Source organism: Corvus cornix, chromosome 15 (assembly GCF_000738735.6).
Source record: "Corvus cornix cornix isolate S_Up_H32 chromosome 15, ASM73873v5, whole genome shotgun sequence".
NCBI lineage: Eukaryota > Metazoa > Chordata > Aves > Passeriformes > Corvidae > Corvus > Corvus cornix.
In genome coordinates, this window is record NC_046345.1 from 7,771,283 (window position 1) to 7,782,733 (window position 11,451).

Below are 11,451 nucleotides of genomic sequence, written 5' to 3' on the forward strand. Positions count from 1 at the left end.
TCATGCACAAGTACTGGCCTCTACACTCGCAGACGGGACTCTCAGTAACACCAGCTTAGAGCAACAGCTGAGTCATTGCTGGCTGAGTATCCTCAAATTGCAACTCACAGGTTACTGCCCCTTCTTATTTATGCCAGAGTGTTTCAAAGACCAAATCTTTGCTTTAATCCCCAAAACTATATTTTCCTCTCAGATTGCGTATTTCCGAGCTCCGAAGATGAAGCTCTTCCCGTTTTCCGCGCGGGCCGGATCCACCGCGTGCCATGCCCGGCTCTTCCCTCTGGAGGGAGCCGGCTCTTCAGGCAGGGCCGGCCGGCGTGCGCGCAGCATCTTCCTCCCCTTCCTCCTCCTCCACCGCGGCCGCGAGCCAGCGATACCTGCAGGGAGCCCCCGAGGTGACCATGGGCACTGGGGCTGTCCCTGCCCACACCGCCGCACAAACGGCGGGTCAGGCCAAAGCACCCGCGGTCTCAACGCATCAGGAAACCGAACAACAGAAGGCAAAGCACAAAGAACCAACACATGTATGTGCGCACACACGCTCTTCCCTCGCTCTCCAGCCCAGCCGTGTTCAACAGGCTCACGGCAGATTTTTGAGCTCTTTGGATGATGGTGCTGAAACTTGCTTTGCAGGTACTGCTGCGTCTGCTCTTCCAGGCTCCTCCAGGCAGCAGGGCTCAGCTTCTGCCCCCCAGCCCTAACCTGGGGCTACCTAACTTGTTTCTGGCAGCTACCTGCTTTTCTTATTCCTTACAGATCAAGGTACAACTGCCCCTTGGTGAGAGATCCAGCATCACGGGCTGAAATCCACTTGCTGGAGAGAAAGAGGAGTGCTTGGTGGGACAGGACAGTGCCCCAGCTGAGCTGGCCCTGAGCCATGCAGCCCCACTAGCCATGGCTCCTTGTAGAGATGCACTGGAAGCCTGTAGCTCATGGGAGACCCACACTGCCCCCCAGCAGCCTGCTGCCTGAAGAACACCTTTCTATACCTACTTCAGTCCCCGGGTCATTCTCCACCCTGAAACCCACTGTTATACACACTACAGCAGGAAAGAAGCCAAAGCAGTTCTCTCCTGGCCATGGCCACGTGTATGTGTGCTTGAGATGGACTGAAGAGATGCTAAGACCGCAGGATGCTGAGAGGCAGCTGCTGGGAACTACCTGCACAGTTCTAGCCAGAGGGTTGTGGGGCCTCTCTGAAGAAAAGGAAAGACTAAAGAGAATATCTATGAATTGTGTAAACAGTGCACATGCACACTGCAAACACACTGGAGTCTCATCCCCATGGCTCCTATCCTACATTGAATTTAGTCAATTCCACTAGCAAGGAAAGAATAAAATCAACTGCAAAAAGCCATTTCTGAAACTGGAGCTATCCCCAGTGTTTGGGTTAAGTGATTAAGCAAAGGCCGCCCTTGTTCCACCAGCGTGTGCCTAATCCTGGATTTATCCACTGAGCTAAGTGATGTGGTTTTAAGGCCTCAGAAGCAATCACTGAACTCAGCCTGCACCTCTGAAAAACAGAGCTAGATGGCTAATTTATTCTCTAGCCCTATTTGGAAGAGACAAAGGGTGCTTGTAACCTCCCCACTTGGGCCTGTTTTACAGAAGCTTTTAAATACACTTCATGTGTAAGTGCTTCATGTGACTTGAGGTGACCACAAGTGGAAATATTGCCTGGAAATGCCGCCTTCTTTCCTAGTGTGTGCTGTGGACCTTGGTGACAGCACAGGCTGAGTGAAGTTGAAGCAGACATGTAATCAAATCTTACAAAGTCATTTGTCAAATGAATCTACAATACACAGATAATGCATAGCCTGTACGTGATATATCCTGACTACAGGCTGATAGGTAATATGACATTAAAGTGTTAGAGATTTTCTGTGATTTTCAAAAGGCTTCTATTAGTCCACCTGCAGCATTATGGGGTTTTGTTTATTTGAAGTGGATTTTTTGTTGTGATCGAAAAATAACCCTTTTTGCTTTCTGTATCTGTAACACTCCCATCCAGTGAGACAGACATTGCTATGGAAGGAGGGACACCATTCAAAGCCCTGAGGAATCTTGATTTAAGGATTAAAACACAACACAAACTGGACTGCTAACATGCTTCATGTGAACATATCTAAGCACGTTTGGTGGACTAAATGCAAGGTTAAAAATACCATTTTCACAGTTCAGACTATAGCCTTGATACATGGTCTCCTTCCCATTCAGCCTCAGGACTTCTGTAGTGGTTCTTTAGCACAGGATACAGACTGGTGATCCTGAGGGCCCACTGCCCACAGCCGTAGCTTGAAGTTCTGTGATTTTCTATTCTTCTAACAAATATCAGATTAAAAATCCTACAGTCAAGGTGAGGACCTTGAGCCACTTTGTTAAGGGCACAGTTTAGTCCTGACATCTTGGGTCATTCTATGTGTTCTTAAAGAGAACAGGTGCTTACCAATACAAACAGATCTTTTTTCACCTAGGAACCCCAACCTTGTGAACTGTTGTATTGTGATAGATTACCGCAACCATGGGCACCTGCAGCAAGCAGGGACTGAAGGGAAGGAGCAATCACCTATGGACAGCCACTGTTTGCTCAGACTCTTCCATATTTAAATAACTTCATTTTGTAGGGGAGGCTTAGACTTTAGGGCAGACAAACTGACAAATATACACAAATAATCAAACAAGAAATGAAGGAAAGAAAGAAGAGGAAAAGTATTTATAAATGTCACTGTCCAATGTCTTTTCAATTTAAATGAAATAAGATTATCTACATATATCTACAAATATCTACATGTATCTACACTGTTTGCAGATATGATTCTTTGGTTGTCTTCACTTTTTTCCTACACTGCAACTATCAAGAAAAAAAAAAGTGTTTGTATAATCTTTGAAGGAAATAATAAATATAACAACTTCATTAAAAGTTTGACCAAAGCTTTGGCACTAATCAGTTTACAGATAACAAATCATACTGAAAACTCTGAAATAACAGCGGCAAAGCAATAGAGCACATCCGAGAGCCATTTCCCACTGACTAATAATAAGCACAAGGCTATTTTACATCAGCCATTCTGAGAACATTAATTATGGTTTAGTCAGACACTAAGAATCTCACAATTCACTGCAAATGTCAAATAAAATACATATTTCTTGCACAAGTCTTTTTTTATGGATCCAGATATATTTTTTAACAGAAAAAAAATTACATAAAATATTCATGGTAGCCTGTATCCCTTCTTAAACCTTTCCAAAAAGGTTTTGGAAGCCCAAAGCCCACTGCCAGAGACAAAATAATCATTGCTATTAACACTGCCACTTGCACAAGGGAAAGAACATGTTTTAAAGGGTTTGTAATGAAAATGCACAAACATGGATTAATAGATTATTTTAGAGGAAAAAAACCCCATCTTTTAATAGAGTCATGTGGAAGAATCGGTAAAGTGTTCATAATACTGTATACCAACACAGCTGAGGAGCTGCTCAATACCTTCTCTGAACACAAAGGGACTGCCTTCTATGAGTATCTGACAAAAACACAAGCTAACTATTCAAAACACATCACTGGGGAAACTGTGATGAACAGGGCCATCTTTTTAACAGTAAGGAATGACTACTGAATGAAGAGATTAAAAAAGAAAAAAAGTACTTACCAGCATTAAGAGGGAAGATGCAGCAAGCAGGTAGTGCAGAATAGGTGCTTTAGGACTACTGCAGTTTGGGTCAGCCAAATATAAGGGGTGAGGCAGTCTGAGAAAAAACACCCTGAAATCCCTCTAAAAGGCACCTCCACGGGAGAGCATTCAAGAGCTTGTGAAAGGATGCGTGAAGGCAGGACTGCGAGAGGCTGCCTGGGAAGCAGGTGAGAACACAGAGCCTGAACTTTGCAGATATTCCCTCACCCCCAGGCTGGTTTTTAAACCTTTGCATGTATTGTTGGGAAAACAAGATGCAAACACAGCTGCACGTGGCTGTGCTCTTGGCCACAGGCCCGTCTCAACAGCTCCAGAAAGTGCTGCTATGGTTATGGCATCGCAGTGAACCCCAAAACTTACGAGTGGGTCAGAGCCGGAGGAGAAGTGGAAAATTTGTTCTGGCAGTGAGGATTCAAAGCGTTCCCTTAAACTAAATTCTGCTTCCCCCAAGAAATCTCCTCAAAGAACCACCTGAGCCACCTGTGACCGAGCCCTCGGGGTGCCCTGGGTTGGGACAGACTAACACCGACATATGCAGGACGACACGCGGCTCACAGCCGGCCCCACAGCCCCTGCTCGGTGCTCACGCACAGGCCCCGTGGGCAGAAAACACCCGTGGGCACCGCCAACACCGGCGGTAACACCAAACCTCCATCAGAACAGCCGGCGGTTGAGTGAGAGGGGACAACCCGCTTCACCGCTGCCGCATCCCCGTCCTCCCACCGCATCCCAGCCGCCCGACGGTCCTCGGTGCCCGGCACGAATGGAGGCGCTGGGGAACAGGGAGATAAGGACATATGGCTTCATTTATCAAAGTGCAGCCGCGGGTCACACCGCGATGGAGCTCCCGGCACCTCCGCCCTCACAGCCCCCGCAGGGCGAGGCGCGGGTCGGGGCCCGGCTGCTGGCGATTGGGCTGTCCGGCTGTCGATCAGGGCAAGCTGGCCAACCAGCTCACTCGTAAGGCGGGAGGTGAGGGAAAGGCGGGAAGGGGGAGCGCGGTGTCTCTCGTGGCGCCGGCGCCCCGTTACCGGGGCCCGTAGTCGTAGCCGGCGGGCGCCCCGGCCGGCGAGTACATGTTGGCGGCCGCCGCCGCCGCCGCCGCCGCGTTCATGTGATGGTGGTGGTGATGGTGGTGGTAGCTGTGCCCGCGGATGCTGGGGAGGGGGTAGGGGGCGGGCCGGCTCTTCGCCCCCAGGTAGTGGTCGTAGGCGGCGGCTGCCGCCGGCGGGTACTTGTAGGGATGGTGATGCAGGGGCTCCGACGTGGCGGGCTCCAGGCGCAGTTCGTGGTGCGGCGGGCTGGGCCGGCCCCCGGGCGCCCCGGCCAGCGGCACCAGCCCGCCGCCTCCGCCCGGCAGCGCGGGGCTGAGCACGCGGGACATGAGCTGCTGGTGCGCGGCCTCGGCCTGGTGCAGCGCCGTCCCGCCCGCCTCCCGCTCGAACTCCCGCCGGCTCTCGGCAGCATCTGCGGGGGCAACAGCGTCAGTGCGGCCGCGCCCGCGGGACGCGCATCCGAACACACGGGGAAGAGGCGCAAGAAGGGAAAAGCGGGGCTTGCGAGCGGGGCGTGCAGCAGCGGCATGCGGCAGGAACGGAGCTGGCGGGACGGGACCTTCTGACTGCGATAAATGGAGCTGAGTTGACTGACAAGCTGGTACACGCCTGACATTTTTGCAATTGTATAACACTAAACAAATACAGACTTCCCTTTATTTTGCAGGCCCGGAGTGAGTTGGAAGAAAGGCCTTCGGTTTTCTTTGCAGTTGTTTGCTCTGGGTAATGGAAAAGCAGTCAATGGGCAGAGGTGCTGTTCGACCTGACTGCAGCTCCTGAATGGAGTGGGTCGGCCCTAGCGCGCTGCTGAGGTGCATTGAAAGGGCAATGTGAGAACCTGTGGCCAGCACTGCATCCCTGCCTGAAAAGCTGAGTTTGTTGCCCAAAAGTTGAAAATGGAACTCTAAAGGCAAAGGGCAGTGTTTTTTAAAGCAGCAAAGTTTCTTAAGCATATAAGCATCTTAAACAGTAAGTGTTGTAGTCCAAGGAAGAATGAATTAGGCTATGAAGGTGGGTACTTTTGTTTAAAAAATAGGTGGTAGCACAAAGCTCGTTAGCAATGGGGCTGTGCACCAGCGCAGTGAGCAAGGCTGGCCCCAAGCATGCATGCACAGGCTGTGCAGACCAACAGGGCCTGGGTGATGGGCTGGCCTGCCCACTGGGGGCTCTCACCTTTCTCTGTCCCATTCTGGTGGGCTGGGGAAGAGACTGGATTCCGGGATCTGGCAAAAGCACTCATGAGAGGAAGAGCCCCTGGCCTGTGGTTCCTGGGCCTGGAAGAGGAAGGGGGAAAGTGATACAGAGCTGATGGTCCGACAGAATGAGCAATTGGAGCATTCCCTCTCTGAGCTGCAGCTGGCAAACAATAGTGTCCCAAACAATACAGCTGGCCCAATACCATGTCCCCCTCCATGCAAGCCTTGTGCAAATGTAAACTGGGCAGATGCATGTGAAATAGGGTGAGTGGGGTGTAGCCATAATCAGTAAAGGCACAGCCTTACCAGTCCTCAGGGTCACAGTCTCTGAATCCCTTGGCAAAAGGGTTGCTGGCGATCTTCAACTGCGTGATCTGTAAGGAGAAGTGGCAAAATGTCTCAAAGCAGCACACGGGGCTCCCAGGCCAAACAGTGAGTGTGTCCCTGAGCAGGCTTTGGGATTCAGCAGTGCCTGGTGTAACAAAGAGGGTCCAGGTGGCCAGTGGAACCAGGGTGTTCTCTGCCACAGAGTACAAGCATGTGCTTGCCCTCTGTCAGAAAATGCGGGCTAATATGCTACCTAATATGAGTTCAAGGTGAAGGGAGAGGCAGTCTGAGTTGGCTGCAAAACCTGAGTAAATGCACTTGTAAGAAAATGCCACATTATATGGGTCACCACTGGAGCAGCTAAGACAAATCACTGGATAAATCATACTTATGTATTTATTTAATTCGCCGGAGAAGGCAGGACATTTTCTATATTTAAGCAAATCCACGGATAAAGTATGTGATTGTGAGTTTCCGGAATGGGTTGAAAAACAAACTTTAAGCCCCTCAGTGACAGTTCCAGCCTTAGAGGTCAAACTGATAGAAAGCAGGAGAGAAAGAGCAGCTGTCCGGAGCCATCAGGCAAATGCCAGCCGGGGAAGGACTCCGGAGCCCCTTAAAGGCACAGCCTTTCTCTGGCCTCGCCGCTTCCACCGGGGCGAGGTGCGGCCCAACCGCAGCATCCCGGAGAGACCATCGGTCGATTTGCTCGGAGCCACTGCAGAGGGTGACACTGCCACCGGCTGCTCATGGACAGCCCCGAGACACAGCCCCGGCGCGGGCAGCCTAGGCGCGGAGCGAGGCGGTTCGGAGCAGCGCTGAAAAGCCCCCGCCGCTCTGAAATCGTATTTCCACCCGCTGCTGAGATTCCTGCTCTTTACATTACACTGATGCGATTTAAAGGAGTAATTGGATTAACTGCTGCCCAGAGATCCGCATCAGATTGGGGTGGGGGTGTTTTGTTTCATTTTTAACATATAATTGTATTCTAGGGAGGGACAGACAGCTACGAGCTTAAAGCAGTAAAATCGCAGATTTATTCAAACAAATTGTGAGTGACGTTTCGCAGCGGGAAGCCTGTAGTTTCCCCACTAGCCCCGGTCTCGGGTTTACATAGGTAATGAGGTCCCCCGGCAGGGGGAAGCGGGCGATGGGGCTAGAGCCCACGTCGCTTCCTCGGCGTACACCGATGCAGCTCTGCGCAGCTTCCCGGCTATCGGGTTCCTTGCGCTGTCAGGAATGGGTTTAGCAGATGGGGAGGAGAAGGCGGGAATACCCCCAGGCACCCCCGCCGCCGGCGGACACCCGCAGCCCGGCCTCCAACCCGAGAGCCGGACGAAGGGGCTGAGCCAGCGCCGGATGCACCCGCATCCATGGTAGCCCCGGTGCGACCCCAACCCCCGCTTTTGGTTGCCCCGAGCTCCGCTGCTGCCTCACCCGGTGGTTCTGGTAGGCGGTCACTGCCGTGAAACGCGTCTCCTCGAAGACGAAAGTTTTGAAGTTCTCCTCCGCGTACTTCTCGCTGTCTTTCCGGGGGTCCACGTAGACCACGTGAAAACGCGGCTGGTATCTGTGCATGGAGTTCAAAATGATCTGAATGATAAAACGAGCAAGGAGACAATAACTGATCCAGACGGAGCATGGAGAGAGGAGAGCACAGCCTCGGCCCTGCCGGCTCCGCTGCCCGGGGCAGCAGCGGGGCTGGGGCAGGATCGGGGCGCAGAGCCCCCGGGGAGGGGCGCGGGCGGGGTCACCCCACGGGAATCACAGTACGGGGAGTTCCCAGCCGGTGCAGCCCCGTTTTGGACATCTTCTCCCGGGAACACTTACATGCCCGTTGTCATCCAGCAAATTGTTGGTCAGTTTGAGCTTATCGAAGGAAACGATCTGCTTCATCCACTGCGCCCCTTTGGCCGGGGAGTCCGGGTGGTAATGGACTCTCCCGGGGGTGGCGGGGTCGGCTTTGCCGGCCACCAGCCAGGAGGAACTGTGGAAGGCGTACCTGCGGGAGGGGAAGGTACCCTCAGCCGCGGCCGGGGGGCTCCCGCCCGCGTCCCTGCAGCGGCGCCCCGAACGGCCGCAGTACCCGGGCCCCGCAGAACCCGGGCCGGGACAGATGCCCCGGCCCACCGAGGGAGAAACACTGCCTCTCCATCGCTCCCGCTTCCTATGGCCACGAGAGAAACGAGCTCTTTCCCGCAGCCAGAATTGCTGCGAAGGGGATATAGTATTTTATCAGGTCGGCGATGGAACTGTCGTGAGAGAAATCTGCAGGATGGAGGAAATTTATAGCTACCAGTGTAGATTTGGGAGAGAAGCCACAAAAGCTCCCCCTTCCTCTAAGAAAAAACGGTGAAAGAGAGCCCTCTATACAGTAATATTCTGGCTTTAAGTGAAGAGTGGAAAGTTGTGTGTAGATTAATAGCAGGTTCAGAATTTAGCAATCTTGTTTCATTCTTTCAAAGTACATATTCAACAGTAACATTTAAAACAGAGAAACCAATCTTCTATACACGTGTTTACTTTAAAAGCCAGTGTTTGCACAGGGGGAATTAGACACCATTGGACTTGAGCAGAAACATTACTTTTTAAAGATATACTCAATTGGATGTTATATATCCTACTTCCCTTGACAAGCAAACATTTCTAGGACGCCCTGAGAATTTGGATATCTGTCTAAATATTTATATATCGGACCCTGCGATTCCTATGCGGGCTGTCTGCTCGGCGTCCTGATCTGAAGCTAAATACATAATGCGCCTTTCACTGTCTTAAAATTAAAGGGGTTCCAAACCAGACTGCATCGCTGCCTTGTGAGTCGGCAGTTTCCAAGGCCTTCCTACACTGCCGCTGGAAACAATGGCAGAATTTTGTGGCTTGGGTGGCTGGTGCCTTTGCAGAGCACAAAACCCACTCTCTTCTCCCAAGCACCTAGCAAGCTCCCCAGCGGGCACGGCACAGCTTCGGCACATGCGCTGAGAGGCTACAGCACTCCAGGAGCACCGAAGGGATTTTTGTTAAGCGGCAAAGAGTGTTTGCCGGTGGAGACGTGTAGCAGTACGACAAGGAGAGCTTTTCTGGGCGGGAAAAGGAAGCTCCTGCCCTGTGCCCTGTGGAAACCTGCCCTTCTGCCCATGCCGGTCTGGCCCCGGCTGCCAGCAGGCCTGGTGCGAAGGCTGAGGGGGCCCTGCGGTCCGTGCAGCCGCTCCTGGCCCCAGACTGCTTGCAAGGGTGCGAATGAGACCCCAGGTCAGCTGCATCCCGCATCCCCTCCCTGTGTCGCACCAACAGGTGTCACGCCCAGAGGACAGGAGCAGGGGGTGGGCAGAGACCCACCAGCCCCTACGGCTCCGAGAACCGCGGAACAGGCTAGGTATTTGTTACTTGCCGGTATCGCTTGTCATCCACCGGGACGAAATCCATGAGGAGCATGTAGTCAGCCATAGGGTCCATCCCGAATATCTTCACCTGGAAGGTGGGGAACATGCGCCTGGCACAGAGAGGAGAGAGAGAAGTGCTAAGCTGAGGAGCAGCAGGGAGCCCCGAGGGGCCGGCGCGGGTCTCTTCCCCTGCAGCTGCTCCAATACCCGCCCGGTTGTGATGATAAGTCCCCTCGCAGAAACCACCGGCCGGAGGAACAGGCAGATACGCTTAAGCTGCGTGGGGAGAGCGGCTACCGTGTTCCCCAGCCCTCGGCAGCATCCCGAAAGGCGAGCCGGGGCGGTCCTGCCTCTCCCGCCGGCCCCAGGACCCTTCGTTTCAGACACACGAAATGCCCCATCGCAGTGGAAGAAAGAGGCCAAAGGGAAAAAGAGCATCCTCGGCCTTTGCTATGGGGAGATCAAGTGGAAAGAACTTTCCCCATCATTTCAGCAAGGCAAGTCCCTGGTCTGCGGACCCGCACTCAAGCCTCGGGAGTCTCGGGCAGCCCGTGGGGGTCACATCTAAAAACTCCTGCGAACGACACGTGGTGACCAAGTTCCCACTTGTGCAGCTTCTGTACCCACCAAACTGCACCCGTTTGAAAGCAGTGGCTGCAGCAGCAGCGTGGCCCCTTAGGGCCAGCGGGAGACCTCTCCCAGCCCGGAGGGGCAAACGTTCGCCCTCGGCGGGCAAGGGCTAGAGGGCAACGGGGATCTCCCCGAAAGCCCCGTCCCGGATCCACTTCATTGCAAGAGCCCGGTCGGGCTCCCGGTCCCCGCACCTTTGCGGGACGAAAGCAGAGCGGAAAGGAGCCCAGGGCTCCCGAGTAGGGCAGGTCAGCCCCCGCGGCTGTTCCCCCCGGTTCTTCTCTGCGCAGGCCCCCGGGGACCCAAAGCTAAGCCGAAACGCGGATCCCACGCTCAGGGAGGGCACGATTCCTTCAAGGGGCTGCAGGACAAATGCGATCGGTGGTGGGCTAAGGGAAGAGGCCGGGACGGCCCACCCGTCCTTCCCTCCTGCATCTGCACACACCGGGACCAGGGCCTGGCCCGCGGCTCCCCGGCGGGACACGCCGAAGACGTGTCCTGGCGTCGAGGCTCGTTATGGCTTCGTTTTGTTTTACAGAATAATAAACCAAGGGAGTGACGGTGGGCAATATTTTGGGAAGCGGCTTTGCAGCCATTGAAAAACCAAAGTCCCAACCTCCCCCGAACAAACAGCCCCATCAAACCCGGACACAGAGAGTCCCCCCGGCTCGTTCTCGGGGAGTACTGCCGGACTGCTATTATGGGCCGCTGCCCCCCTCTGAGGGCCGATGGGGCAGCGCGCCTCTGGCTCCGCAGCTCTTCCAGATCGGGCCCAGCACTGCCGGGCTGCATAGGGATCGGGCGGCTGCGTCTCCCTCTCTGTAAGGCTTTAGCAAACTCTGGAGGACGTTTTCAGTCGCTCCCTCTGTTATTACTATTTTTAAACGTGTAAAAGCCCCCATTAGCTCCAATTCCGGTGTTTCTTGTTTTAAAACTTAGTTTTAAAACAAACAACCTGAGATGATAAGACCCATCTAGACAAACAGCAGGGCCAGCCCAGAGGCGCTGGGGGAGAACAGGCTTTGCAGCGCCTTCCCCGAGCCTTTTCTTGCTGGTTTTACCCCGTTTTCTCCTGTTTTTACTCGCCTGTCTGGAGATTCGACGGTGTCATAAAGTAAACGAAGAAAAAGGTGGGGGCAAAGCCCCCGATTCGATTCGAGTTGGTTAATTTTCG

General features: G+C 53.5%; 1 protein-coding gene across 2 annotated transcripts; it reads right to left on the reverse strand.

The window, feature by feature from the left end:
* Positions 1-2,685: 2,685 nt before the first annotated feature.
* Positions 2,686-11,435, reverse strand: TBX1 (T-box transcription factor 1). Of its 2 annotated transcripts, XM_039561409.1 has the most exons (6): positions 9,656-9,855; positions 8,098-8,269; positions 7,705-7,860; positions 6,247-6,314; positions 5,918-6,018; positions 2,686-5,156 (listed from the first exon to the last, which is right to left on the reverse strand). In XM_039561409.1, the coding sequence occupies exons 1-6, from the start codon at positions 9,751-9,753 to the stop codon at positions 4,717-4,719; spliced, it is 1,035 nt and encodes a 344-aa protein (XP_039417343.1). In that variant the 5' UTR covers positions 9,754-9,855; the 3' UTR covers positions 2,686-4,716. The 2 variants fall into 2 exon arrangements, with proteins under 2 accessions (XP_039417343.1, XP_039417342.1); XM_039561408.1 differs by lacking the exon at positions 8,098-8,269 and having other exon boundaries at positions 7,705-7,837; positions 9,656-11,435.
* Between the last annotated feature and the right edge of the window lie 16 nt (positions 11,436-11,451).

Coding starts and splice junctions, on each gene's coding strand:
- TBX1 (XM_039561409.1), bottom strand. CDS start 9,753: ATGTTCCCCACCTTCCAGGTGAAGATATTCGGGATGGACCCTATGGCT. Junction 7,861..8,097: donor TGCTGGATGACAACGGGCAT/GTAAGTGTTCCC, acceptor TTTATCATTCAG/ATCATTTTGAACTCCATGCA. Junction 6,315..7,704: donor CCGCCTACCAGAACCACCGG/GTGAGGCAGCAG, acceptor TTCTCCTTACAG/ATCACGCAGTTGAAGATCGC.